The sequence below is a fragment of the Cetorhinus maximus genome, chromosome 20 (genome assembly GCF_964194155.1).
Source record: "Cetorhinus maximus chromosome 20, sCetMax3.hap1.1, whole genome shotgun sequence".
Taxonomy (NCBI): Eukaryota; Metazoa; Chordata; class Chondrichthyes; order Lamniformes; family Cetorhinidae; genus Cetorhinus; species Cetorhinus maximus.
In genome coordinates, this window is record NC_135898.1 from 96,281,746 (window position 1) to 96,306,334 (window position 24,589).

The 24,589-nt window shown below is 41.7% G+C and overlaps 2 protein-coding genes across 2 annotated transcripts in view; one reads left to right on the forward strand and one right to left on the reverse strand.

Annotated features, from left to right (window-relative positions):
- Positions 1–14,368, forward strand: part of eif3s10 (eukaryotic translation initiation factor 3, subunit 10 (theta)) — a 39,870-nt gene extending 25,502 nt beyond the window's left edge. The window contains exons 10-22 of the mRNA XM_078565181.1: positions 11–127; positions 1,986–2,171; positions 2,743–3,090; positions 3,957–4,061; positions 5,038–5,151; positions 5,342–5,464; positions 5,693–5,846; positions 5,939–6,123; positions 7,254–7,354; positions 9,425–9,663; positions 10,107–10,233; positions 11,250–11,488; positions 13,361–14,368. Coding sequence (XP_078421307.1) covers positions 11–127; positions 1,986–2,171; positions 2,743–3,090; positions 3,957–4,061; positions 5,038–5,151; positions 5,342–5,464; positions 5,693–5,846; positions 5,939–6,123; positions 7,254–7,354; positions 9,425–9,663; positions 10,107–10,233; positions 11,250–11,488; positions 13,361–13,560 — 2,238 coding nt within the window. The 3' untranslated portion in view covers positions 13,561–14,368. The remainder of the gene's footprint in view (positions 1–10; positions 128–1,985; positions 2,172–2,742; positions 3,091–3,956; positions 4,062–5,037; positions 5,152–5,341; positions 5,465–5,692; positions 5,847–5,938; positions 6,124–7,253; positions 7,355–9,424; positions 9,664–10,106; positions 10,234–11,249; positions 11,489–13,360) is intronic.
- A 5,792-nt stretch (positions 14,369–20,160) lies between these two features.
- On the reverse strand, positions 20,161–21,514 carry LOC144694711 (nanos homolog 1-like). The gene has a single exon (XM_078565297.1). The coding sequence runs from the start codon at positions 21,481–21,483 to the stop codon at positions 20,674–20,676; it is 810 nt and encodes a 269-aa protein (XP_078421423.1). The 5' UTR covers positions 21,484–21,514; the 3' UTR covers positions 20,161–20,673.
- Positions 21,515–24,589: the final 3,075 nt, after the last annotated feature.

A 24,589-nucleotide genomic window follows, 5' to 3' on the forward strand; every position in this document is an offset into this window, starting at 1 on the left:
ATTTGTACAGGTGGCCCAGATTTATCAAAGTATAGAGTTTACTCGTTTGGCTTCCTTGGTTCCCTTTGTTGATGCCTTTCAACTGGAGCGTGCCATTGTTGATGCTGCCAGACACTGTGATTTGCAGGTAATGCCAACATTCAGAGATATTGATCTATGCGGTGGTGTCAAAGTTCTGTTAGATTTCAAACACTGAGCTTAGTTATTGGATTAAAGTTTAATAAATCAGCCTGAAAAAAATAATTTGCATTAGGAACAGGCATAGCTTTCTCATATCAAATGCAATCTGCTGAAATTACTCCTCCCAAGATTTAGTGAGAACAAAAGAGCAGGAGCTGGCCATTTGGCACTTTTGATCCTGCTCCACCATGCAATAATATCATGGCTGACCTGGCTGTGGTCTCAGCTCCACTTTCCTGTCTGCCCCCAATAATCCTTGACTCGTATTGCCTAACAAGAATCTGTCTAAATCTGTCTTGAATAAATTCAAAAGACCCAGCCTCCACTACTTGCTAGGGAAGAGAATTCTATACACCAGCGACCCTTTGGGAGAAACTTTTTCTCCCAATCTCTGTCTTAAAAGGGACAGCTGTTATTTGTAAACTATGTCACCTAGTTTTAGTCTCCACAAGAGGTAATATCCTCCAGGTATCCACTATATCAAATCCCCTCAGGATCTTATGTTTCAATAAGATCACCTCTCGTTCTTCTAAACTCCAATGGCCTAACCTGTGCAACCTTTCTTCATCACACAACCCCTTCATTCCAGGAGTGAGCCCAGTGAACTTTCTCTGAATTGCTTCTAAAGCAGTTATATCTTCTTTTAAATAAGGAGACCAAAGCTGTACATAGTATTCCAGATATGGTCTCACCAAGTCCCTGCACAGCTGTAGTAAAACTTCACAACTTTTATGTTCCATTCCCCTACATGTTAACTTTGTGATTCATGTACCAAGACACTGCGACCCCGCTGTACCACCGTTTCTGCCATCTTTCTCCAGTTAAATCGTTCATATTTTTTGTTCTTCCTGACAAAATGAACAAGTTCACATTTATCCGTGTTATGCTCAGTCTGATAAATTTTTGCCCACTCACTTAACCTATCTATGTCCCTTTGCAGACACACTACCTCCTTTTGACAACTTTCCTCCCTATCTTGGTGGGTGTCATCAGCAAATGTAGCTACCATACATTTGGTCCCTTCATCCAAGTCATTGATATAGATTATAAATAGTTGAGGACCCAGCACTGATTGTTGCGGTACTCCACTAGTTACAGCTTGCCGATCTGAAAAATGACCTATTTATCCCTACAAACTCTGATAGGAAGCATATGTTTTTGACTCTGAATTTGCACTGCTGGTAACACAAACTTAATTTGTGGAGATCTGTTGCAATGTAGTCCACACTGATCTCTTAATACAACATCAGAAGTCTGATTTAAATCTAACTAGCTTTATTTTCAAATCCTAAATGGGTACTTGTCAGGAAAATAATTCCAAGAGGAAATTGTGTGGGGTTCTCTTGATGTAACTCCAGCGGAAGGTCAGCAGAAATGGCCTTTTCTAGTCATCAGTGCTGTTTTTGCATGGGTTCTGCCGATTTTTGTGCTGAAAATAACAAGAGATTGGAAGAGCTCCTATGAAGTCCGCACTGTCTTTAAAATTGTATGTAGAATATTGGCGACCATTAGGCAAAACTTTTTATAACACTGAGTGCAGGCAGTAATTTCTACTAAACTTTAAACAATTTTCTAGCAGTCTTATGGGTAAATTTAACCCTGTCTCAATCAAGAGTGGGCTTTTGTGGCACTGGTCAAGTATATTCAAGCATATTATTCAACGTGGACGTTTGTTGGATCAAAGATATTTCTCCAAATTAGTTCCATATATGATTAGAGTTGAATTTTGGTCATTTTTTTGTACCAAAATCAATCATTTCAAATAGGAAACAATGTATTACTTGATTTTGTTGACTTTCTTCTAGGTTCGCATAGATCATTCTTCTCGTACTTTAAGTTTTGGCTCAGACCTTAACTATTCTCCACGTGAAGATTCACCAGTGGGTCCTTACTTGCAGCCAATGCCTTCAGAGCAAATCAGAAGCCAGCTGACTGCTATGTCTACTGCATTAGCTAAGGCTATCCAAGTTGTTAAGCCAACACACTTGCTTGTAAGTTTTTTTTCTTGTCTAAATAGCTTCAAGTCAGTGCCCTAATGAGTCCAATGTGCCCAAGTGGGCAAGCAATAGGAGTCTTAGCAGTATGGTTTGCTAGTAAACGATGTTAAACTCCAGCAGCCTTGAACATACACAGAATATTGCTACACCTTGACTTGTTGTCTACCTGTAACAAGGTTTTTTGGGCTAATGAAAGTGGGTTGCCTTCTGAGATGTAGATAATGCAATCCATCATCAAGCTTTCTTATTACTTGGTTTGGAGAGTTTAAAAAAGTTTCCATAAATGCAATATGCTTGCTGACATTTTATAAAGGAATGCTCAATCTCAGCAGAGCTGTCCAGATAATCAATCTTAGTTTCCTTAACTGAAGTCTGCTAACTCAGCATGAACCGAAAATGAACTAGGACCTACTTGGTCTCACGGCTCAGTTGTGTATAGCCTTAATTATCTGAACCATGAGGGGAGCCTGACATGTGTATTTAATTTAAATATTAGGAATTTCTGTTTTGTAAGAAGTTTGCATTCATGAATCCATCCCCATATTTCCTATATTTCATGCTTTAGAATGAGAAAGAAGAGCAGCACCAGCAAGCTGTCAGTGCTTATTTGAAGAATGCCAGGAAGGAACATCAACGGATCCTTGCCCGTCGTCAGACTATTGAGGAGAGAAAGGAACGCCTCGAAAGCCTGAATGTTCAACGGGAGAAAGAAGAAATGGAGTTGCGAGAGGCAGAGCTTCAGAAAGTTCGCAAGGCTGAAGAAGAACGTTTGCGTCAAGAGGCACAGGAGAGAGAGAAAGAACGCCTTATGCAGGAGCATGAAAATATCAAACGGAAACATGTACGAGAACGTCTGGAGCAGATCAAAAAAACTGAACTGGGAGCTAAGGCGTTCCGAGATATTGACATTGAGGTACGATACAGTCCTGCATGCCTTTACCTGCAAATCCTTTTTTTGGTAGTTCCTATCTATGAAATTATTTTTTTTGATAAGCCAACAATATTACGTAGAATTTGCCGCAGAAGGGCCATTCAGCCCACCAGCCCATGCTGGTGTTTATCCCCTACTTGAGCCTTCTCCTATCTTTCCTCTTTCAGCGCAACCCTCTTTCCCCATAACTTATCCCATGCAGTAAGGAGTTCCACATTCTCACCACTTGGGTGGAGAAGTTTCTTCAAATTTCCTCGCATGATTTCTTGAAAACTAGAAGCCATCAATACAAGATAGGTTTCCTCTTCCCCACAAGTGGAAACAATTACCTACCCCATCAAACTTTTTATAATTTGAAGACCTTTTAGGACATCTTCAATTGCCCTGCTGACCATTGACATTTCTTAAATCCAAGAATTGCAGTTAGCAACATAAACCATAAAGGCTTTATCCAAAACTTGAAGTACCTAATCTACAGTTGCTAATTTTAATCCTATAACTTTTTTCATCCCCAATGCAACCCGTTTCTTCAAATCTCTGCACTCCTGTGTTATAGGAGGTTTTGTAGGCAATATATCTTCATGCTCCCACTTGTTCTGTAACTACATGTTAAGTACATTTTGTAACGCTATCCTCCCTACACTATTGCTTTTTTGAGATGAGAGAACTTGATGTATTGGGGGTTGAGGGCAAGAATTTGAACCATGTAGTAAAGTGAAAATTTGATTCTTGTACAAACTGCTATATAGGTTACAAGAGGATACTGCATTTATAGCTGTCAGTTGCACAAATTTTGTTTTGTATATTTTGGTGTGCAATATCTCATTATGATCTCATGATTTTCACAGAACCTTGAAGAACTGGATCCAGATTTTATCATGGCAAAGCAGGTTGAGCAGTTGGAGAAAGAAAAGAAGGAACTTCAAGAACGTTTGAAAAATCAGGAAAAGAAGGTGAGCGGATGGGTTATTCAATGAACCGCAATAAGAATAAAACAAAAATGGTGACATCTGCTTACTGGTAAGATATAAAGGAGTGTCAGTAACTGTGATAACTCAATTAAAAGGAGTAAAGGCTCAGAGAAAGTTTGGCTTTGTGATATTGAGTCCTAATGTTAACAATGACAATGTTAGAAAGAGTGCCTTTCAGTGGTTGAAGATGGTGTTTTGATACTCCATTGCATTGTAGCGTGAAGTGGTAAAACATGGTGTTGAATCTGCAATTATCCATATGGTTATTATTACCAAATTGTAGAGCACTGTTCAAGCCAAGCGCTTTCCTATTTTAGAGGGAAGGACAGAGAGCAGGTCAGTACGGTTACGAGTGGCTGTTTTAAACAATGTATGGCCAATCACATGCCAGCCTTTGATTTTTAGCCTGTCAAGACTGCAGGTAGTAGATAATATCAAAAATGCAGCATACTAGTTACATTCCAGGGGAGGAACAAACTAAATAATTTTATTTTACCTATATTTTTGAGACAGTCAGTGAGAAAGTAGCCTGACATTGAGTTGTACCAAGAGAAAGATTCATTCTTCGTTTCCCTGTGCTTATCTGTATTAGTTTTTACCCTAACCAAAATATCTGAACTTGCTGGATTGTTCTTGTAACTGATTAAAAGCTGCTAGCTGCGCGAGTAACTTTCTGCCAAGTTACAGCATTGTGCACCTGGAAGAAGTAACTTCTTAACGTTGCCGTGACAATCATTCGGAGCACAGTACTGCAAACTATCAAACGCAGTGCACCAGTGCTACTGTTGCTTTGAACTTAATGACCAGTTGATGAACATAATATATCCTAAGCTATGTAAAATATACATTGTGCAGGATTTGAAATCCTTCCCAATTTCTCTTGAATATTGTATAAACACAGATTTCTTTAGAAGTGAGAGCTACTGGTAACTCTCCATACTGTATCTCCTTTGTACAGATTGACTTTTACGAAAGGGCCAAGCGATTAGAAGAAATACCTTTGCTCAAACAAGCATTTGAGGAACAGCGAATAAAAGATATGGAATTGTGGGAACTTCAAGAGGAGGAAAGGGTGAGAAATATAATTTGTATACATATGCTTTTCAGACATGTGTTCTTTTGATTCCTGCTTAATGTATCATTTTGAACATTTTGTTCTCAATGTTCCTTGATGTAACCTGTATTAAGTTCTTTGATTTAACAATAAGGTTAAATTATATCATTCTGTGTACTTGAAGGTTGTGAATTTCTTCTTTTTACAGATCACTAATATGAAAGTTGAGCGTGAAAAGGCACTGGAGCACAAGAATCGAATGTCAAGAATGATGGAGGATCAAGACCTGTTCCTAACCAAGCTTATGGCTTCACGACGTACTGTTTATGAGGTCTGCAATTTATTAAATAACTTGTTACTAGTATTTTAACTTAAGATATTCTTGGCCATAGCTTCAGAAGTCACCCAGTATTTTTTTGGTGTTTCCATAAGATCAGTAGTTTGTCCATATAAATATTGCTCTGGTAGCAAGTTATTTAAATCACTTAAGTACGGCAGAGCTAGGCAAAGGGTTCTGTTTCCTTTTCTTAAGTTGCTTTCTGTTTTGTTCTGAGAAAAGGAAAAACTGAAGAATTTCCAAGAGAAGCTCAGCGAAGAGCGGAAGATGCGTTTAGAGGAACGTAAGAAACAACGTAAAGAGGAAAGACGCAGGATCTACTATATACAAAAAGAGGAGGAAGCTCAGAGATTGGAGGAAGAAAAGCTTAAGAAAGGTTTGACTATGTAGTTGCTGTACTTTCATGATATAACGTGTGTGAACTGTTGTAAAGCATGGATTCTTAATTTTTGGAGTTTCTTGATGTAGAACGTGAAGAGAAGGAACGCTGTGAGCGTGAAAAACGGGAAGCAGAGGAACGTGAATACCAGGAAAAACTAAGGAAATTGGAAGAAACTGAAAGAAAACGACGCCAGCGAGAGATGGAAATTGAAGAGCGAGAGCGTCGTAAAGAAGAAGAAAGGAAACTTACTGAAGACCAGTTTCGTAGAAAGGTAATTAATTTTTTTGGTATCTTTGCATTTGTTCATTTGCTATGCTTCAAATGTTTAAAGTATATAATTTCTTGATTTTGATTTCTATTTTTTGCTGCTATATGAGAGTGGCAATCAGGTCAAGATGGGTGGTATCCATTTTCCGCATTCGTAGTTGAATGCTTTGCTTCTATGCGGTGATCTGTTGTACAATTTAGCAGAAAGGTTATGCATAACCTTGCCTGAAGTGCAAGTTTTGATGGGATATACTGCTTCAAGTAAGTAATAAAAGTTTCATCTCGGGACTGAAGAGGTTATTTTCACTATTCGTGCCTGAAAGAGCTATCACTACCTCCCTGGTTTCGGTAAAGAACATTGTGGATGTGAAACTTTCATACAGCCATCCACTTAAACTGAGGAAAGGAGTCTAATAGCATGATTGTAGTATGCCATTTCCACAGCTAGTGGAATGAAGCAATTTAAGGCGAGCAACTAATGAGAAGCCCACAAAAGCTGTTTGGCAATGAACTTTTATTTGGCGAATTTTGTTATCAAATATGTAAACTATTCCTACTGACATCACAAGTCTAAATTTGGAGGGTGAATGGTGATGTGTTTATTGCATTGGGATATATTTATTATAAAATTTGTACTAGTTCATGCAGAAGATTCATTAAGATTAAGATTAGCACTGTAGATGACAGTTGATTTTTTTCTAGTATAATAAATGGTATTTAATGTTGCTACTTGTCCTTATTTTGTCAATTGCTTTCAGATGAATTGTCTATGCCAATTGGAAAGGATAATTTTATGTAATCCAATCTCAGTGCAAGCTGGATAACTCCAAAAAGTATAATGGAAACTTTCCCCTTTTCCCAGCTTGTGGAAGCTTTCCTACATTAGTCATTAAATGAGCTTGGGTTTTGGATAGATTGACCTGCAATTTTAAAAACTCAAAAGAATTGACTGAAGTTAGTTTGAACTTGCTTTAGGTTAATATTCGTATATAATATGATTCATCCTGTTGAAGAATTGAAGTTGAATTGAACTTGGATGTGAATTATAAAGAAAGCAATAACATTGTTTTAAAAGGAGAAGCTATTATTCATTGGCCTTGACAGCTACATATTTGAATTTGTTTTTCTTGGCAGGAACCACAGCGCTGGAGTGACAGAGAAACTGATCGAGATGGTTGGAGGGATTCCCGTATTATAGAAAGGGATTCTGAATGGAGGCGTGGTGGAACTGATGCGTATGTAGTTATAGTAAAAGAGCAGCTAAAACCAAGTTAATGATTGTAAAATCATACAGCACAGTTGCAGGCCATTGGGCCTAATGTATCTGCTGGCTCTTTGAAAGAGCTATGCAGTCATTGCCACTCTTCTTCACGGTAGTCCTACATACTTTCTCTTTATGTATATCTATGTCCCTTTTGAAAATTAATATTGAAGGCTCCCACAAGCTTTTTGGATCATAACTTGCTGGATTTATAGAATCATAAAATGATTATAGCAGATAGAGAGGCCTTCTGGCTGTTCAGACCCTGTGCCAATTCTCCAGAACAGTTTAGTTACCCCTGCTGCTTTCCTGTAGCCCTACAATTTTTTTCCCCCTTGAGGTGCTTATCCAATTTTCTTTCTAATGCCACTCCTGGCAGCGCATTTCAGTTCATAACCACTTGCTACCTAAAAATAACTTTTCCTCATGTTACCATTGGTTCTTTGGCCAATCACTTTAACTGTCTATCCTCTGGTTCTTGACCCTCCTGGTAGTTGGAATAGCTTCTCTCTCCCTCTACCCTATCCAGTCCCCTTTTACCTTTATCATACCCCCCTGGACAAGTTTGAGAGAGAAGAACAACCCTAGCTTCTCCAAACTGTCCACGTAATGGAAGTTCCTCATCCCCGGAACCATTCTCAAATCTTTTCTATACCCTCTTTAAAGTGGTCACATCCTCGTGTGCTGCCCAGAATTGGGCATAATACGTGAGTTAAGGCTGAATAAATACATGAATAGGATGGGAATAGAGGGATACGGACCCCAGAAGTGCAAAATGTGTTAGTTTGACAGGCAATATGATAGGCGCAGGCTTGGAGGGTCAAAGGGCCTGTTCCTGTGCTGTACTTTTCTTTGTTTGTTCTTTGCAGCTTGACAAATGTTTTATAAAGGTTTGTTGTAACCTCCTTTTGTACACTTACACCTTTATTTATGAAGCTCAGGATCTGTACATTTTAGTAACCACTTTCTCAATCTGCACTGCCACATTCAACGGTTTATGCTTGGAATTATACCTTTTTTAGATTCTATTGCCTGCACTGTCTGCCATGTGCAAGTGCGCTCTGGACTCTTGCATTACTTAATTGGCTCTACTTTCCTGGCAGTCACTTAGCACTCAGCTTCCTGGATGCACACAGTGATTCCAACTGCTGCTGGAGCTCCTCCAGATGATGACGTTTGCTGCAAATGTGCTTGTCATGAAACGAGATCTGCACTGTACTCCAGTGCCCTGCCTTGCCTCTATATATTGAAACTTAACAGAAATAAACTGATTTAAAAGGCTTTTTAACAGCTTTATCAACTTGTCATGACAACTACAAAGGTTTCTGTGAACCCTCAGTTTTCCCTGTTCTTGTACTCCCTTTACGTACTTCATTCAGAATATACTGCATTTCCTCGAGCTGGATTATACATTCCCTGCAGGCGGGGCTTTGAAGGCAGGGTGACATGTAAAATCTAGTGGGCCCATCTGAGGGACCCCCCCCTCACCGGGGAGTGCTAGCCTGGCACCTAGGCTGGATTCAGCACAACTTGCCTCCTCAAGCCCCAAGTCCATTGCCAATAGTGGCCACCATTCCTGTTAGCACTGCCAGTACTGGAGAGCTGTTGACTTCTGATTGGCCAGCAGATTTCTAAGGCAGGACTTGCTGTTCCAAAAGATGAAAGTCCCACTTCGTCTATTAACATCAAATTGCCCTTTAAATGGCTGTGGGATAGCCAGTGTTCCCCTCAGCGAGCAGCCCCCAATCGCACTTTTCGGCCTGATAGGGGTGGGGAGCCTGTCACCCTGTACAATTCAGCCCCTCATTTTCCATCAGGAATGCATCAATTCACATTTTTCTGTATTAAACTTTGCCTGCCTATGTTTCTCTTTCATCTCCGTTCTCTTGAAGTCATTTGCTGCCCTTCACATTGATCACTACTTGTGTCATCTGCAAACTTTGAAATTATGACCTCTATACCAAAAACCAGTTCTAGCATTTTACAGGAGGATAAAGTTATGAAATGCTGTAATGGTTTTGTGGCTTGTGCTTGTTTTTCTTAGGGAGTGGCGCCGAGGGGAAGGTCGTGGCTTTGATGATGATAGGCCAGCATTCCGTCGTGGGGAGGACAGAATTCGACGGGATGATGATAGGGAACCATTGTTCAGAAGAGGCGATGATGATCGTGGTCCGCTGTTCAGAAGAGGTGATGATGAAAGGGGATCTTGGCGGGATGATGACAGGGGACCCCGGCGTGTTGATGATTCAAGACCTGGCCCATGGAGACCACTTGATAAACCTGGTACATGAAATCCTCTAAGCTTTTTTTTGGGACATGGTTTTGCTTAACTGAGACAATTGGGTTATTGTGCGTTTGGAAATATGATTGGATACAGTAGCTTAAAAACTTTCAGATTTGGAGCTATTCTCTGGATTGCCCATTCTGAATTGTTTTGGTGGGCCTACTCCTTGAACGATTATACTCCTTATACTGATTGTATTAGGGTATTCTTTGAAAAGGAGGTCAGTAAAAACAATTCTTGTGTATAAGTTATGTTAGAATATAATTGTTTAAAAACAGATTTACAACAAAATTATAGCCATTTTGCTAAATCAGGAGCTTTTTGTGTACGAACTCAGAGTGACCTGCACACGGGGAAAATTGTTAAACCCTTATCAAAACACAATAATGCCAAATATGTATAAGTAAGAATTTTTTAAAAATCTTCTATATTTTGTATCTAGGTGGTGGATGGAGAGAAAGGGAAAAAGCACGTGAAGAAAGCTGGGCCCCACCCAGAGATAGCAGGCCTTCAGAAGATAACAGGGATCGTGATTTGGATAGAGATCAAGATCGCCGTATGGCATTTAGGTTAGTAGATCAAAGATTATAAACAAACTTTCTTCCAGGTAATTGTGTTAATGGCAATTCCACTCAGTGTGTTATGGTGGATTGCTTCCATTTAAGTATTGTGCATCCTGGGTTTGCTTTCACATGCTGGGTATTTTTCCATGTAATTGTCACATTCTAACCACTTGTCAAAGTTCTATATTCCAGTTGCTCTTCATACCTACCTCAGAAGTTAAAGTTCTGGTTAAAAATATTGTAACTAGACAGTAAAATTTAAATATTCCAGCTTTTTTCTCGAGTTTTCACCCTTTTCTAAAATGGTTACCTCATTGCTAGAATACAGATGAACACTGGTACTATGCCAAGTAGCCATAATTTATGTATTTGACTTGACGGTGAATGTTGGCAAGCTATTCTATATAGGCAGAAAGCCTGGTATTGTCCTCGGCCACATTCCACACAATTGTGCTTCCAGATAGATAGCAACCGGGACTGAGAACTCCGACCTTCACCTACTGCCACTTAACCTGAGGTATCGAGACCTGGGGTTAAATTATAGCATCTTTGCTGTCCTAGCTGAGTATGTGTAACTCGACACAGACAGGAGATTAAACTTGTGTGTGTTGTGTATCTACAGCTCTACCCATTGGATACTTGCTGAGCTATGGAGAGAACTGTTCTTGTTTGTTTGTAAGATTTACTTAAAAATTTCTTCTGTCATATTTGCAGAATTGATCCTTAGTCTGTGTGTGAAAACTGTATAGTACAAGACTTTACAAACAAATGGTAATTGTTTAATTACCAATCTCTTCACCCAGATGCCAAGGCTGATTTAAGGTGCTAGCTAGATGCCGAAAAAAGTTAATGTTTCCTGAGACCGTGTTGCTTATTTTGTTGGGTGGGGCAAAAGGAGGAAGCAAAAAATCTACACAGGAAAAGACATATAGAACTGCAGATGCTAGGATAGCAAATTTTATGCACACACCATTCTATCTGTTTGTATTTCATGAACATGAGTAATGAATTTCTTTATACAGAGATAAAGATGATGGCCCTTGGAGGCGTGGTGGTAGTGGTGGTGGTGGTGGTGGCGGCGGCGGCGGCGTCGGCGGCGGCGGCGGCTCAGAAGAGACTAGTAGCTGGAGAGAAGCTCCACGGCGTGAAGACCGGGATGGTGATCGAGATCGTAGAGACTTGCGTGAACGTCGAGACATCAAGGGTCGTAAAGATGAGCCAGAGCGCCGCGCTACACCTGTTAAAAGTGATCGAGAAGATGGTAAAAGAGCAGAATACCTTTGCTTGAAATAATGCTGTACTCTTGGAGTTGTTTTCAAGAAAAATGAATCAATTCCTCAGCATTTTCTTTGAGGATGTTCTCTCTAGATTTTCTTGGCAGTTTGCTGTATATCATAAAATCCATCATTGCAATAACCATGTAAATGTTAAAGCCATAAAAAGTGAACGTCTAATTTGCCACCTCAAACATTGTTTTTGAACCATGGTGTGAGACAAAAATTGGTTTCAAGGCATTTTCTAAAAAATCGAGAATGAGGAAAAATAGAATGCAAGGACATGCTCTAGTGGTAATGTGTGTATATTTATTGCTCGCGCAACAAAGTGATGGGCATAAAAATGTCTGATCCATGTTGCAATCTGTTCTGTGCCCACAATTTTCCATGTAAATTCTTGATTTCAGCAAGTTTGTCAAATACATTAAAGACTGACCACGTACTTGCCCATAGCTTGGGGAAACCCTGTAATGCCCAGATGCACCTGTGGAGGGAAAAGTTAATGTTTTAGTTTGATGACGTTACATCAGAACACGCAGTTCTGGTGAAAGATCAGTAACCTGAAAGGTTAACTTGCTTCTTTCTCCACAGTTGCTGCTGACCTGAGTATTTGCAGCATTTTCTGTCTTTATTTCAGATTTCCAACATTTGCAGTGTTTTGCTTCTGTAATACCTAATTTTGGGTTGTCAACTATATACATGTTTAGGACCCCTAAATAGCTGTACAACATAGGTGGCCAATGTTATGATTCTGACTATAGTGCCTATAATGAAATATGAGTTTAACAGTGTAACTTGAGGCTTAAGAAGGCTAGTCATATTTTTGGTCTTTTGGGAGATTTTATAACCAGCTTAAGAGGGTAGTGCATTTGTGTTTTTATCAGTGAAAATTCAGTACCCTAGGCCCAACTATCTTCAGCTGCTTCATCAATGACATTCCCTCATAAGGTCAGAAGTCAAGATGTTTGCACAGTGTTCAGCCCCATTCGTGACTCCAGGTAACGAAGCAGTCTGTGCCTGCATGCCGCAAGATCTGGACAACATTCCGGCTTGGGTGGATAAGTGGCAAGTAACATTCACAACACGGAAGTGCCAGGTAATGGCAGAAGCAAACTCTGCACAATGTTTTTCCCACATGAACATCACTAAAATCCATGGAGGAGAGAACTTGTGTTTTTTGTATTTTGAGAAATCAATGTGAAATACCAAGTCTCTGCACAGTACTCTATAAAGGATACTGAGAGGGTAAAAGGTGACTGGGTGAAGCAGTTGTAGTGTTTAGGTGCTAAATTTGAGTTTGAAAAGCCTGAAAATCTTTGGGAGGAAGTGAAAATTGAAACAAACAAGACAAGGTCTATTAGACTATTGAGGTCCTAAAAATGTCTTGTAGGCGACTGTAATGAGTTTTGTTGGGGTTGTATATTTGCTGCTGAAAGGAAATGAAACTGCTTCAAAGGAGCATTCATCGTAGCATCTGCTAAATAGTGGAAGATGTTGTGGCACTGGAGAGAAAGATACAGGAGGTTGGATTGGAGAGGGATTGCCCATTGAAGAGGTTTTTACTCGAGTTCTGTCCAGGAGTATGATCATGGTGTTGAGGCATTTGGCATTAGGAAAGCAAATATTCTACAAATACACTTCAAACAATTTCTACTGTGAGCTCTTTGTTTTTGTTGGTGTGAGGGGGGGTGCAGTTGCAGCATTTTCTGGGTGTTTTTTTTTGTAGAAGCAACCCATTACCAATTTTTATAGATTCTTGGACAGCTAATTTTGATTCAATTACAAAATTTTAATTTGTAGTAATTTAACTTCGAAATCTTTTTCCGAAATCATCGGTATATAATTGGATCGGTTTACAGGTGCATGGCGGCGTGGTGGTGAGGATCGAAAAGATGAAAGTCAGGGCAACCAAGAGGCACAGGATGCTCTCCTGAAAGGTCCACCACTTAAGGACAGTGACCAAGAAAAATCAGCCTGGAGAACTGACAAGGATAAAGAGACACCTCGTCGTATCAAACATGTAATTGATGAAGAAGGCTGGACTACTGTTCTCCGCTAAATTTACCTTCATGCCCAATTTACCAAGACCAACTAGCTGAATTCTTTTGAATCTGAATAACAGTAACTTCATGGCAAACTTTTAAATTGTTTGAAACTAACCAGTAAAATTGACATTTGTTAAACTGTACGCATGTACCTATTTTAGTACAGCAAATTTACTACAAGTCGATCATGCAGCTAAAATAATAGAAGCCTGCTAAATGAAACACCTGTTGCATGTCAAAGCCTTGCCTTTACTCTGTCAACATTTCATTTGATGGTCAAAATATGATAGCTGCCTACCTTGAATTTTCAAGATTGCCCAGTTTTCTTAAATAAGCTACAGCAAATTTGATAGTAAATGGAACACAATTAGCGTCTAGGTGCAGCAGTAATTTGAAAAGGAAATGTACACCAGCCTACGTCTCTCTTCAAATCTTATCAGCTAATTTGGATGAAGTAGCCTCGTGTATGATGTAGACACGATAAAGGCTTTTATTATCCAACTATTTGGTACCGGTACATGTATTGCCAGTATGTCTGCTACCTTCACAAATAATACATTGTGGATTATTGTGTGAGAGTATTTTTAAAGTCGCATACTCATTATTTAAACCTTTGCAGTTTGGAGTATTTTTGGTCAGGTTTGCTACTCTCTTTTCTCATTTGGATTATTAACTTGATTCGGACCTAATTTTCTTCCCATCTTTAGAATAAAGGTTTTCCTCATCAATTTGGTCTTTGTGGTAATAATTGTGTTACATACTATTATATTAGTAAGCCAGTTCAAGAAAAACAAATGGTCAAATAAAACAATTCAATAATTAGCTGTCTGTTTTGTTCATTTGGAAATTGGCCTAAATATTGCAGGTGAATATGACATTTTTGTTCTTCTCTGTGGCTGATAGGCCTGTGCAGAAACCACTGTATATGACCAACCACTGAACTATACTTGGGAACCGCTGGGGTGACTTGTTCCAGTTTATTTCTCTGCTACCTAAGGTAGATGTCTGATTGTGTAGTTGGCTCCTCTCCACAAAACAACCAAGATTGGAAACTTGAGATGAGTGCTGGCTAAGCTAGCCATGTGTATAAATTCATGAAATAATGAAGTTAAGAATATCAAAAATTGGGTAACTAGATTCCCAGAGAACTGCTTAGTGATGGAAATAAAGTCCATCAGATGTTTCAATATTAATTCACTGGCATGCTCACTGTCATTCAAATATAGTTATTAACCTGCTGCTTATTGTTTCCAGAGGAAAAAGTAGAATATTGTCATTTGAACCATCCTTTTATTACCAGTTTTGCTATTTCATTTACACTTGCGACTAACGTGCCCGAGCTATTGCTGATCTTTTTGCATAATGGTTTAACAGGGCTGTGAAATGTCCAAGCCACTGTTGTCTACGTGTGCTATACCTTTGTGTGTGAACCAGTTAATTTGCTAAACCTGACCGGCAATATGTTGTCATAAGTGGTTGCATTATTTGAGGAGTGCATGTGAATTAATCCATTTTTTTCCTCAATGCTTTTGCCTGTTTTGAGCTGTTCTCAGACTCTCTAATTTCCCTGCCCGACACAATTATAAGATCAACCCTACAGTAGAAGCAGAGAAGAGACCATAGATTAGAAGAAATTATTAATTCCTGTATAATGGAAAGCAACATTGCATTATCCTTTTTTGCCAGCAGAGGCTTGTAAACCAAGAACAAAGGCTGCTTTAAGGCGTTGAATGTATCAGAAGGAATTTGTAAAAGGTGATAAATGTGAAATGTTTACCTTTTTTGGAAGTAGCAACCAAATGTTTTGTCTTAAGTTTGGATTCTGTCTGTCCTCATCAATCAATAGCAGCTTGCTTAGTGAACAGTCATGTTACTGGACTAGTACTCTAGAGAATGTAAATTCAATCATGTCAGTTTGAGAATTTGAAGTCAGTTTAAAAAAAATGGAAATAAAAAGCAGGCACCAGGAAAAGTGATCATGAAACTGTCGGATTGTCTTTGAGAGAAAAATATCTTCTGTTCTGGCCCAGCAAATCACTGTTTTATCAAACTGCTGGTAGCAATAGAAATAAGAACAACATGGATCACATGCAAGGAAACCAGCTGTTTATTACTTTCTGCTCTCGTCTGAGGGATCAGTAATCCCCCATGTTAAAAATTACTTGGAGGAAGCATCAAGGTCAGCAAAGGTACAGAATGTAGTTGTGGTTGTTGAAGGCTGAGCATCTCAGCCCTGGAACACTGCTGCAGGAGTTCCTCAGGGTGGTGTCCTGGGCCCAACTGTTCTCAGCTGTTTCATATTACCCTTCCCTCCATCATAAGGTCAGAAGTAGAGGTGTTCACTGATGATTGTACAATGTTCAGCACCATTTGTGACTTAGATACCGAAGCAGTCCATATCCATGTGAAACAAGATCTGGGCAACATTCAAGCTTGGGCTGAACAGGGGCAAGTGGCACTGTGTCACACCATCTCCCCATTAACATTCAATGGCATTACCATCACTGAATCCCCAACTATCAACATCCTGGGGAGATGTCCATTGACCAGAAATTGAATTGGACCAGCCATATAAATACTGCGGCTACGAGAGCAGGTCAGATGCTGTGAATTCTGTGGTGAGTAACTCGCCTGTCTCCCCAAAGTCTGGCCATCTACAAGACACAAATCAGGAGTGTGATGGAATACTGTCCACTTGCCTGGATGAATACTAGTTATGCCACATCCCATGAATAAAAAAATTAATGAGAGGTTTCAATGTCCAACGAGTGGTTTGGCAGTACTACCACTGACCATGCTGGTTGATAGAAAGTAACTGCCAAACCGTGATTGCGGCAGGTAGGGAGAGCTCACCAATGCTTTGGGTTCCACTGTGAGCTCCAGTCCTCATTACAGCCATGGTTAGACATGGTGACAAATTGAGGCCTGAGTTGATCGTAGCAACTAACAGTTGTGCTGTACCAGTGCCAGGCAATTACCATCAACGAGAGAGCCTAACCATCCATCCATGACATACTATCACTGAAGCCACATTATCAAAGTCCTGGAAGTTACCTTTGGATCTAGACTAGCTGCATAAAAAGATATTTAAATTATTCATGCAATATTGGCAAACAGCATTTATTATCTATCCCTGACTACCCTTGAGAAAGTGATGGTGGTGGTGATGAGCCACCTTGAACTGCTGCAATCCATCTGATGTGGAGTTCCTAAAAATGGCAACAATATGAAGAATTCAACCTTGAGCAACATGGTTAGCACAAAGCTGCCTCAGGGAGATGAAGATTATTGAGAATGAAAGATTTTAAAAAAATGTCCCCTCATGTGGCTCTGTCACGTGAGCAGGGACATGTTATGAATGAAATTTAATTTGTTTTGAAAACCTCATCCCGCCTGTGGATGAGATTTCCTAAAAAATCCAAAGGCTGTTTGGCCTTTTCGCCTGCCTGCCAACCATGAGATTGGATGGGCAGTGAAAAATTGAACTTAATTATTACTGTAATGGCCTTAATAGGCCTGTTAATTGTTGGTGGGCACGCCCACTGACTGAAATATCCCATGTTATTTTACGCTTGTTCAGGCTGGACAAGAGCAATACTCTGCCCTTTAACATCCTGAGGGGTCTTGACAAGGTGGGTGTAGAGAGGATGTTTCTTCTTGTGGGAGAATCTAAAACTAGGGGTCACTGTTTAAAAACAAGGAGGGAAATTTTTTCTCTGAGGGCTGAGTGTCTGGAACTTCCTCAAAAAGCAATCTGAATATTTTTAAGGCAGAGCTAGATAAATTCTTGATTAACAAGGGTGAAAGGTCATCGGGTAGGCAGGAATGTGGGGTTGAGGCTACATTCAGATCAGCCATGATCTTATTGAATGGTGGAGCAGGCTTGAGGGGCCAAGTGGTGGACTCCTCCTAATTCATAAGTACTCCACAATGCTTTAGGTGGTAAGTTCAGGAATATTGAACTGGTGGTGATTAAGGATCGGAAAAAAACACCCAACTCAGGATGATGAGTGAGGTGGAAGGGATCCTGGAGTTATGGTGTCCCAATGTACCTTGTTGCCCTGGGTTGTGGAGGGCGTGGGTTTGGGAGGCCAGAAAAATCTTAGTGACTTGCTAGCTATGCCCTCTATAAATAGAACGCACTGGAGCCACGATTCTTGATTGTAGAGGGACTGGATGTTTAAGCTGGTGGATAAGGTGCCAACCTTACAGGCTGCCTTATCCTGGATGGGATTGGGCTTCTTCAGTGTTGTTGTAGTTGCACACATCCAGGCAAGCAGGGAGTATTTCATCACACTCCTGATTTCTGTTTTTCAGTTTTCACACTCTGCCATTAAACAAAACAACTAGTTCCCTACGATTGTTCACACACAGAAACACACCTAACACAATAGCATCAAACAAGCTTAATTTGCAAACAAAAAAATGATGTTATTTTCATTATTGCTAAAATACATATATCATGTTGTGCCATTGTTTTACAAAGGCCTTTCCAGGGTCACCCAGGCACATTCAAGGCTGTTGCTGCTTTTGATGGTCTTTGGAGAAGGGACAAAATAATTTATTTTTCACCTTTAATGTTCTCAGGCCATACCAAAAGCTTCACAGCCAATTAATTGCTTTTGGAATATAGTCACTGCTGTGAAGGCAAAAAAAAAAATGACAGGTAATTTATGCAGAGCGAAAATCCACAAACAGCAATGAAATAAATAATCAGTTAATCTGCTGTGATGCTGGTTTAGGAAGAAATATTATCAGGATAAATCCTGCACCCTTCTAATATTGCCACAGTTCCTTTTACAACCACCTGAACAAGGCCCTCAGTTTTCATCCAATAATGCACTTCAAAGAAAGCAAGACCTCAGTACTGCAGTAGAGTTTGATTTGATGTGAATACTAGCAATGAGCATGATGATACTTAAAAAAATTGGAGATGAAATATGTAACACAAACCGACATTCGTTGCTGCTGAATATTTGACTCCTTTTCAATCTTTTGTAAACAGTGGAATTGCTTCAAAATCTCAGTTTCTTGTAAGGTAGTTATGGATAAGGAAAGCCATGCATTCCATCCTAATTAATCCATCAATAGTATCCTCAAGTCTTCCCATTGCAGCATCTAACGGTTTCTTAAATGTTTCCAAGATTTTCTCTATTCCATCCCGTAGTTCATTTTTTAATTGAACAGTCTATTGGCTTTATTGCTTGATTCACAGGTTGAGCATAGAGTATTGCAAGTCTCTGAACTTCAGCCATAATTATTTCAACCCCAGTCATAGAGTGTGCTTGTTGCCTGTTCCTCCTTCCACTGTGTAGTGAGGTGTCAGCTGTGGCTCAGTCCATAGCACCCTCGCCTTTGAACTAGAGGGTTGTGGGTTCATGTCCCACTCTTGGAAACCAAGAACTGTGATTGTACTTGGAAGAGTTGCAATCTGTGACTGTTGATAACTCGAAAGAGTTTCCACTGTGTAGTAGCTTACATTATATTTCAGCTGCTCAGGCTGCCCAATTACATATTTTGTCTGATTTATTTTAGCTGAGCTGCTGCTTCCAAACCCAATGCAGTTCCTAGTTTGATCTGCAAATTTGACCAGTTTTGCGTTTCTGCATTCAACTCATTGGTGTAAATTGGAAACAACGATGTTGTGGCTCAGTGGGTAGCAGCCTTGCCTCTTGAGTCACAAAGCTCTGGGTTCAAGTACCACTCCAGGACTTAAAAGCACAAAAATCAATCCGGACACTTTGCCAAGGGAGTGCTGCGTTGTTGGAGGTGCTGTCTTTTGGATGTTGTAGTAAACCAAGGCCCCATAAGTCTTGTCAGGTGCATGTAAAAAAACTCCATGACACAGTCTTGGAGGAAGAAGCTATCTCTGGTGTCCTGACACTCAATAACCATCACACAGATTATCTGGTTATTATATTGCTGTGTGCAATTTGGCTGCTGCCTTTCCTACATTACAACAGTGACTACACATCGTTAATTAGGGTTAAGCATGGTCTGCACCTCAAAAATCGGCAGTGCTACATAATTGAAAGTCTGTTTAAATAGTACCCACACCCAAAACTAAGACTTTTCCAGCAACCATCCTTGCTCCAGCTTACAAAAAAAAAAGTAGGCACCACATTGGACAATATCTTTTCTCCAGAAATCGATCATTATGAACCTGCGATAGCATGCACTTCAAGAGGCTGAGCAGTAATTTAAACCATAATTTTTTACATTCACAACCGGTGGAAATCTCTTGATCACGAGCAAAGCACAATATGTACTTTTACGAGATAGCAAGTTCCAGTTGGAAATAATCAGTTAACAAGTCTGATATTTGGAAATACTATAAACAGACGTTAGCTAAAGGGGATTCGTGCGAAGTTTGGCCACAACAACGAGATCAGCCATAGGTCGCTAGATTTTATTTTTTTTAAAAAGTGACCAGCAAAACATCCAGGCCACAGCAAATCACTTTAGGGAAGGAAGGTGCCCACTATTGTTAACTCGGGTTGAAGTGTGGCCAGCATCTCAACTGTTGTCCACAGGAAGGCGCTCAAGGACTGAGTGCTGCAATAATTGGCCTTTTACCACCATTGGTACATTGAAAACAAAAACACACAGAAGGAGCTAAAACGTGAGAATTTATTGGCTCCCCGGACTGTTGTTAACGCAGTTACTCATTAGTAATCTTTAGATCTGTTTTACATTACATTTTTAAAAAATAGCAAACATTACATTCAAAAAGAAAAGAAAAAATCAAAATACATCTTCTACAATATATATCACTGTTAAAGTTACCTTAAATTTTCCGATAACGAAATGCACATAAGTGGATTTGAAAACAAAAAAAAAGCCCAAAATGATTATGGCGTTTTCTTATTTCCATAAACTATATATTTATATAACTGAGGTAGATTTCTGGGCTAGATATTCAACCAGAAACATTAGATTGTAAACACATTTAGACAAAGAGTGTACATTCAGTCACTATAAAAACCTTTATTCCCAGACTCAAAATATAGTCTCAATAAAATGTCCACGTATTATTATTATTATGATTATTATTAGTCTACGAAGCCTGGGGGTAATTGGGCTCACAAATGCCTTGTTGCTTTGTGGGGGGTGGTTAGGGGTCTTTATTAACGGACCCTTTTGCTAACGCAGTTTCTGGTCTTCAGTTTTGGGATAGTGGGCTGGAGCTTGGAGAGTGGGCAGTATTTGATGGTGTGCGCGTTGTCTCCATTCGCACCGCACAAAGGGCATGTGTAGCGCCTCAAGATTGGGCACAGCACCCGGCCATCGGGGCTCTTGAGGATGTGGGTGGTGTAGAGGGTGACGGACTCGTTGTTGTTCCGGCAGAAGACGCAGATCTGAAGCTCAGCCTTGCCCCGGGCGGCTCGCGGCTGAGCGGTGGGAGCTGGAGGATGTGGGGGCTGTAGTTGTTGCTGCTGCTGCTGCGGGTAGAGCTGCGAGTGAGGGAGGTGCAGGTGGCTCCTGTTGTCCATCATGATCACATCCACTCGGCTCCAGTCGCTGGGCTCTCGCTCCAGGCGCTGCTGCTGCTGTTCGCCGCCCGCCGGGTGAGCCGAGAAAGGGCTGAACTCGGCGAAGCTCCCATCCAGCCCGGAGCCCAGCAGCGGCTGGTGGTGGGAGCAGAGCCCCAGCTCCCCCAGCTGCAGGGAGCGGGCGATGCAGGGCGCCCTGCCCCGGAGATTCAGCTCACTGCCCGGGTGCAATCCGCTCTTACCCCCCTGGCTGACAGCTTTACCCACCAGGGTGCTCAACCCCAAGTAATCATTCCACGAGTTGAAAGTATTCTCGTAAGTACTGGCGTATCTCTGGCGCAGGTAATCCACTGGGTAATCCACTGGGTAATCCACTGGGTAATCCACTGCGCTGCTGTGATTCTCCAATTGAACCTGGTTGTCTATTGACCCGAAAGTTTCCATTTCTTATTGACAGGGATTAGTTTTTATCCTCCTGCCCCCCCCTCCACCCTCAACACCCCCCTCCCACCCTCCCTCCCACCCTCCCTCAACACCCCCCTCCCACCCTCCCTCAACACCCCCCACCCCCCCACCCACCCTCCCGTGGGTAAATTCTTCCACGTTTTTTAAATGTGAATTTTCCGACTCTCCTCGAACACAAATGGCAACAAAACTTTGCAGCGAGAGGAACCTCGGAGCTTCCGACCGCCCAGGAAAACCCTTTAAATCCTCCTGAATTTCATCCCGACCAGGTCTGGAGCGCCATTCCTCCTCCTCTCCCTCTCCTCCTCCTCTCCCTCTCCTCCTCCTCTCCCTCTCCTCCTCCTCTCCCTCCCTCTCCCTCTCCTTCTCTCCCTCCCTCTCCCTCTCCTTCTCTCCCTCCCTCTCCCTCTCCTTCTCTCCCTCCCTCTCCCTCTCCTTCTCTCCCTCCCTCTCCCTCTCCTTCTCTCCCTCCCTCTCCCTCTCCTTCTCTCCCTCCCTCTCCCTCTCCTTCTCTCCCTCCCTCTCCCTCTCCTTCTCTCCCTCCCTCTCCCTCTCCTTCTCTCCCTCCCTCTCCCTCTCCTTCTCTCCCTCCCTCTCCCTCTCCTTCTCTCCCTCCCTCTCCCTCTCCTTCTCTTCCTCCCTCTCCCTCTCCTTCTCTCCCTCCCTCTCCCTCTCCTTCTCTCCCTCCCTCTCCCTCTCCTTCTCTCCCTCTCCCTCTCCTTCTCTCCCTCCCTCTCCCTCTCCCTCTCCTTCTCTCCCTCCCTCTCCCTCTCCTTCTCTCCCTCCCTCTCCCTCTCCCTCTCCTTCTCTCCCTCCCTCTCCCTCTCCTTCTCTCCCTCCCTCTCCCTCTCCTTCTCTCCCTCCCTCTCCCTCTCCTTCTCTCCCTCCCTCTCTCTCCCTCTCCTTCTCTCCCTCTCCTCCTCTCCCTCTCCCTCTCCCTCTCCTCCTCCCTCTCCCTCTCCCTCTCCTCCTCTCCCTCTCCTCCTCTCCCTCTCTCTCTCCTCCTCTCCCTCTCTCTCTCCTCCTCTCCCTCTCCTCCTCTCTCTCTCCTCCTCCTCTCTCTCCCTCTCCCTCTCCCTCTCCTCTCTCTGTCTCTCTCTCTCTCCACCTCTCTCTCTCTCCTTCTCTCTCTCTCTGATACCGGGTAGCCGATTCTCTCTTTGGAAATAGTAACCCACTTCCCCTGGACCCGCCCCCCGCCGCCGCTGATTGGACGGTTCTCCGGCGGCCCTGGCCAATGGGTCGGGGGAATGGGTCCCTCCGATTGGCTGACGGCGCTTGTCCATCTCCTCCGGCCGCTGGCGGATGGTCAGCAGCAGCTGGGAGAGGCTCAGGGTCACAGTGGCTTCTGCTCCTGTGTCTGTCACAAACTCTGCAAATCCGAGAAAACTTACAGATTAACTTCCAGCCCCAATCTGAACCGGGGAACAAAACTACAAAGAGAGAGAAAAGTTTTTAAGAGTTTACCAGAAGTTTCAGAAATCATTTGGATGTCTTGGCAAGTCCAGTTTGGATTGGTCACTGACGCTATAAGTAGGGTCAGATCTCCTTACAATATAATCCACCCCCCCTCTCCATTTGTCTTCCAAATTAGCAACTCCACTATCTTCACTTTCTGGTACTTTGGTACCTGTCTCGCTGGATGGGATGAGAGCCACAGTATTGGTCAGAATAGTTAATTTATTGGTTCTCAGAAGGAAAACCTGTAAAATTTGGAATTGAAGGGTAACAGTAAAACTTACCTGAACTGGTCGTGTGTAAAACGGAACTCCAGCATTATGGATTTTTACTGGGATTTGAAAACTTTGAACTGATTTTTCCTTCTGGGAGGGAGAAGAGTGGGGAAAATATGAAAAACATTTCTCTTATTGTCTGGGTTGAGAACTCCCGAGATATGAAAATGAGTACATTGAGATACTAGTAATGTTTTTAATTTTACAACCCTAATTGGAATGGCCTGGGGTGGGGCATGGTGCGATGAGATTTCTTTTTTGTGAGCCAGTTGTTATGGTGTGAAATGTATTGCTTAAATACAGATTCAACCGCAACTTTCAAAAGGGGATTGATAAATATTTTAAAAGAAAGAACAATGCATGGCTTTCGGGAAAGAGCAGGGGAGTGGGTCTAATTAGATAGCTCTTTCAGGGAGCTGGCACAGGCATGATGGGCCAAATGGCCTCCTTCTGTGCTGAATGATTCTACATCCTCTTCTATTTCCACAGAATCACAAAATGGTTATGGTGCAGAAGGAGGCCATTCGGCCCATTGTGTCTGTACCAGCTCTCCAGATGAGCATTATGACCCTGTGCTATTCTCTTGCCTTTTGCTGGTAACCCTGCACATTTTTTTTCCATTTAAATAATCATCTAATGCCCTGTTGAATGCCTCGGTTGAACCTGCCTCCATCACACTTCCAGGCAGTGCATTCCAGACCCGAACCACTCGCTAAGTGAAAAAGTTTTTCTCACGGCGCATTTGCTTCTTACACAAAACACTTTAAATTTGTGCCCTCTCGTTCTCAATCCTTTTATGAGCGGGAACAGTTTCTCCCTATCCATTCTGTCCAGACCCCTCATGGTTTTGGACTCCTCTATTATCAAATCTCCTCATAACCTTCTCTCCAAGGAGAACAGTCCTGAGACGATGATAGTGAGCCTTCTCCTAGAACCACTGCAGCTTTTGTGATGATTAGGCTCTCAGGATCATGTTAGCTGGAGAAATCCAGGATTTTAACCTAGCAAAGTTGAAGGAACAATGGGAAATACATTTTCTGTTGCCAGCATCATTGACATCCTGTTAGCAAATGAAAAGTAAAATCTACATGTAAAAGTAATTGCATTACTGCTATTCAGTTTTCCAAGGCAGGATGGTGTGTGTCTTAAAGGGAACTTGAAGGTGATAATTCCCATGATAATGTTGTTGTGGTAGAAGACACAAGCCTGAGAAGTGTTGCTGAAATAAGCTTGGTGAGTTATTGCAGTGCGAACGGTAGATAGTGCATACAACAGTCGCATTGAATCAATGAGTGGAAGGAGTGGGCATTGAATCTCGTGGCAGGGAAGCCATTCAGACCAACTGCCTTTTC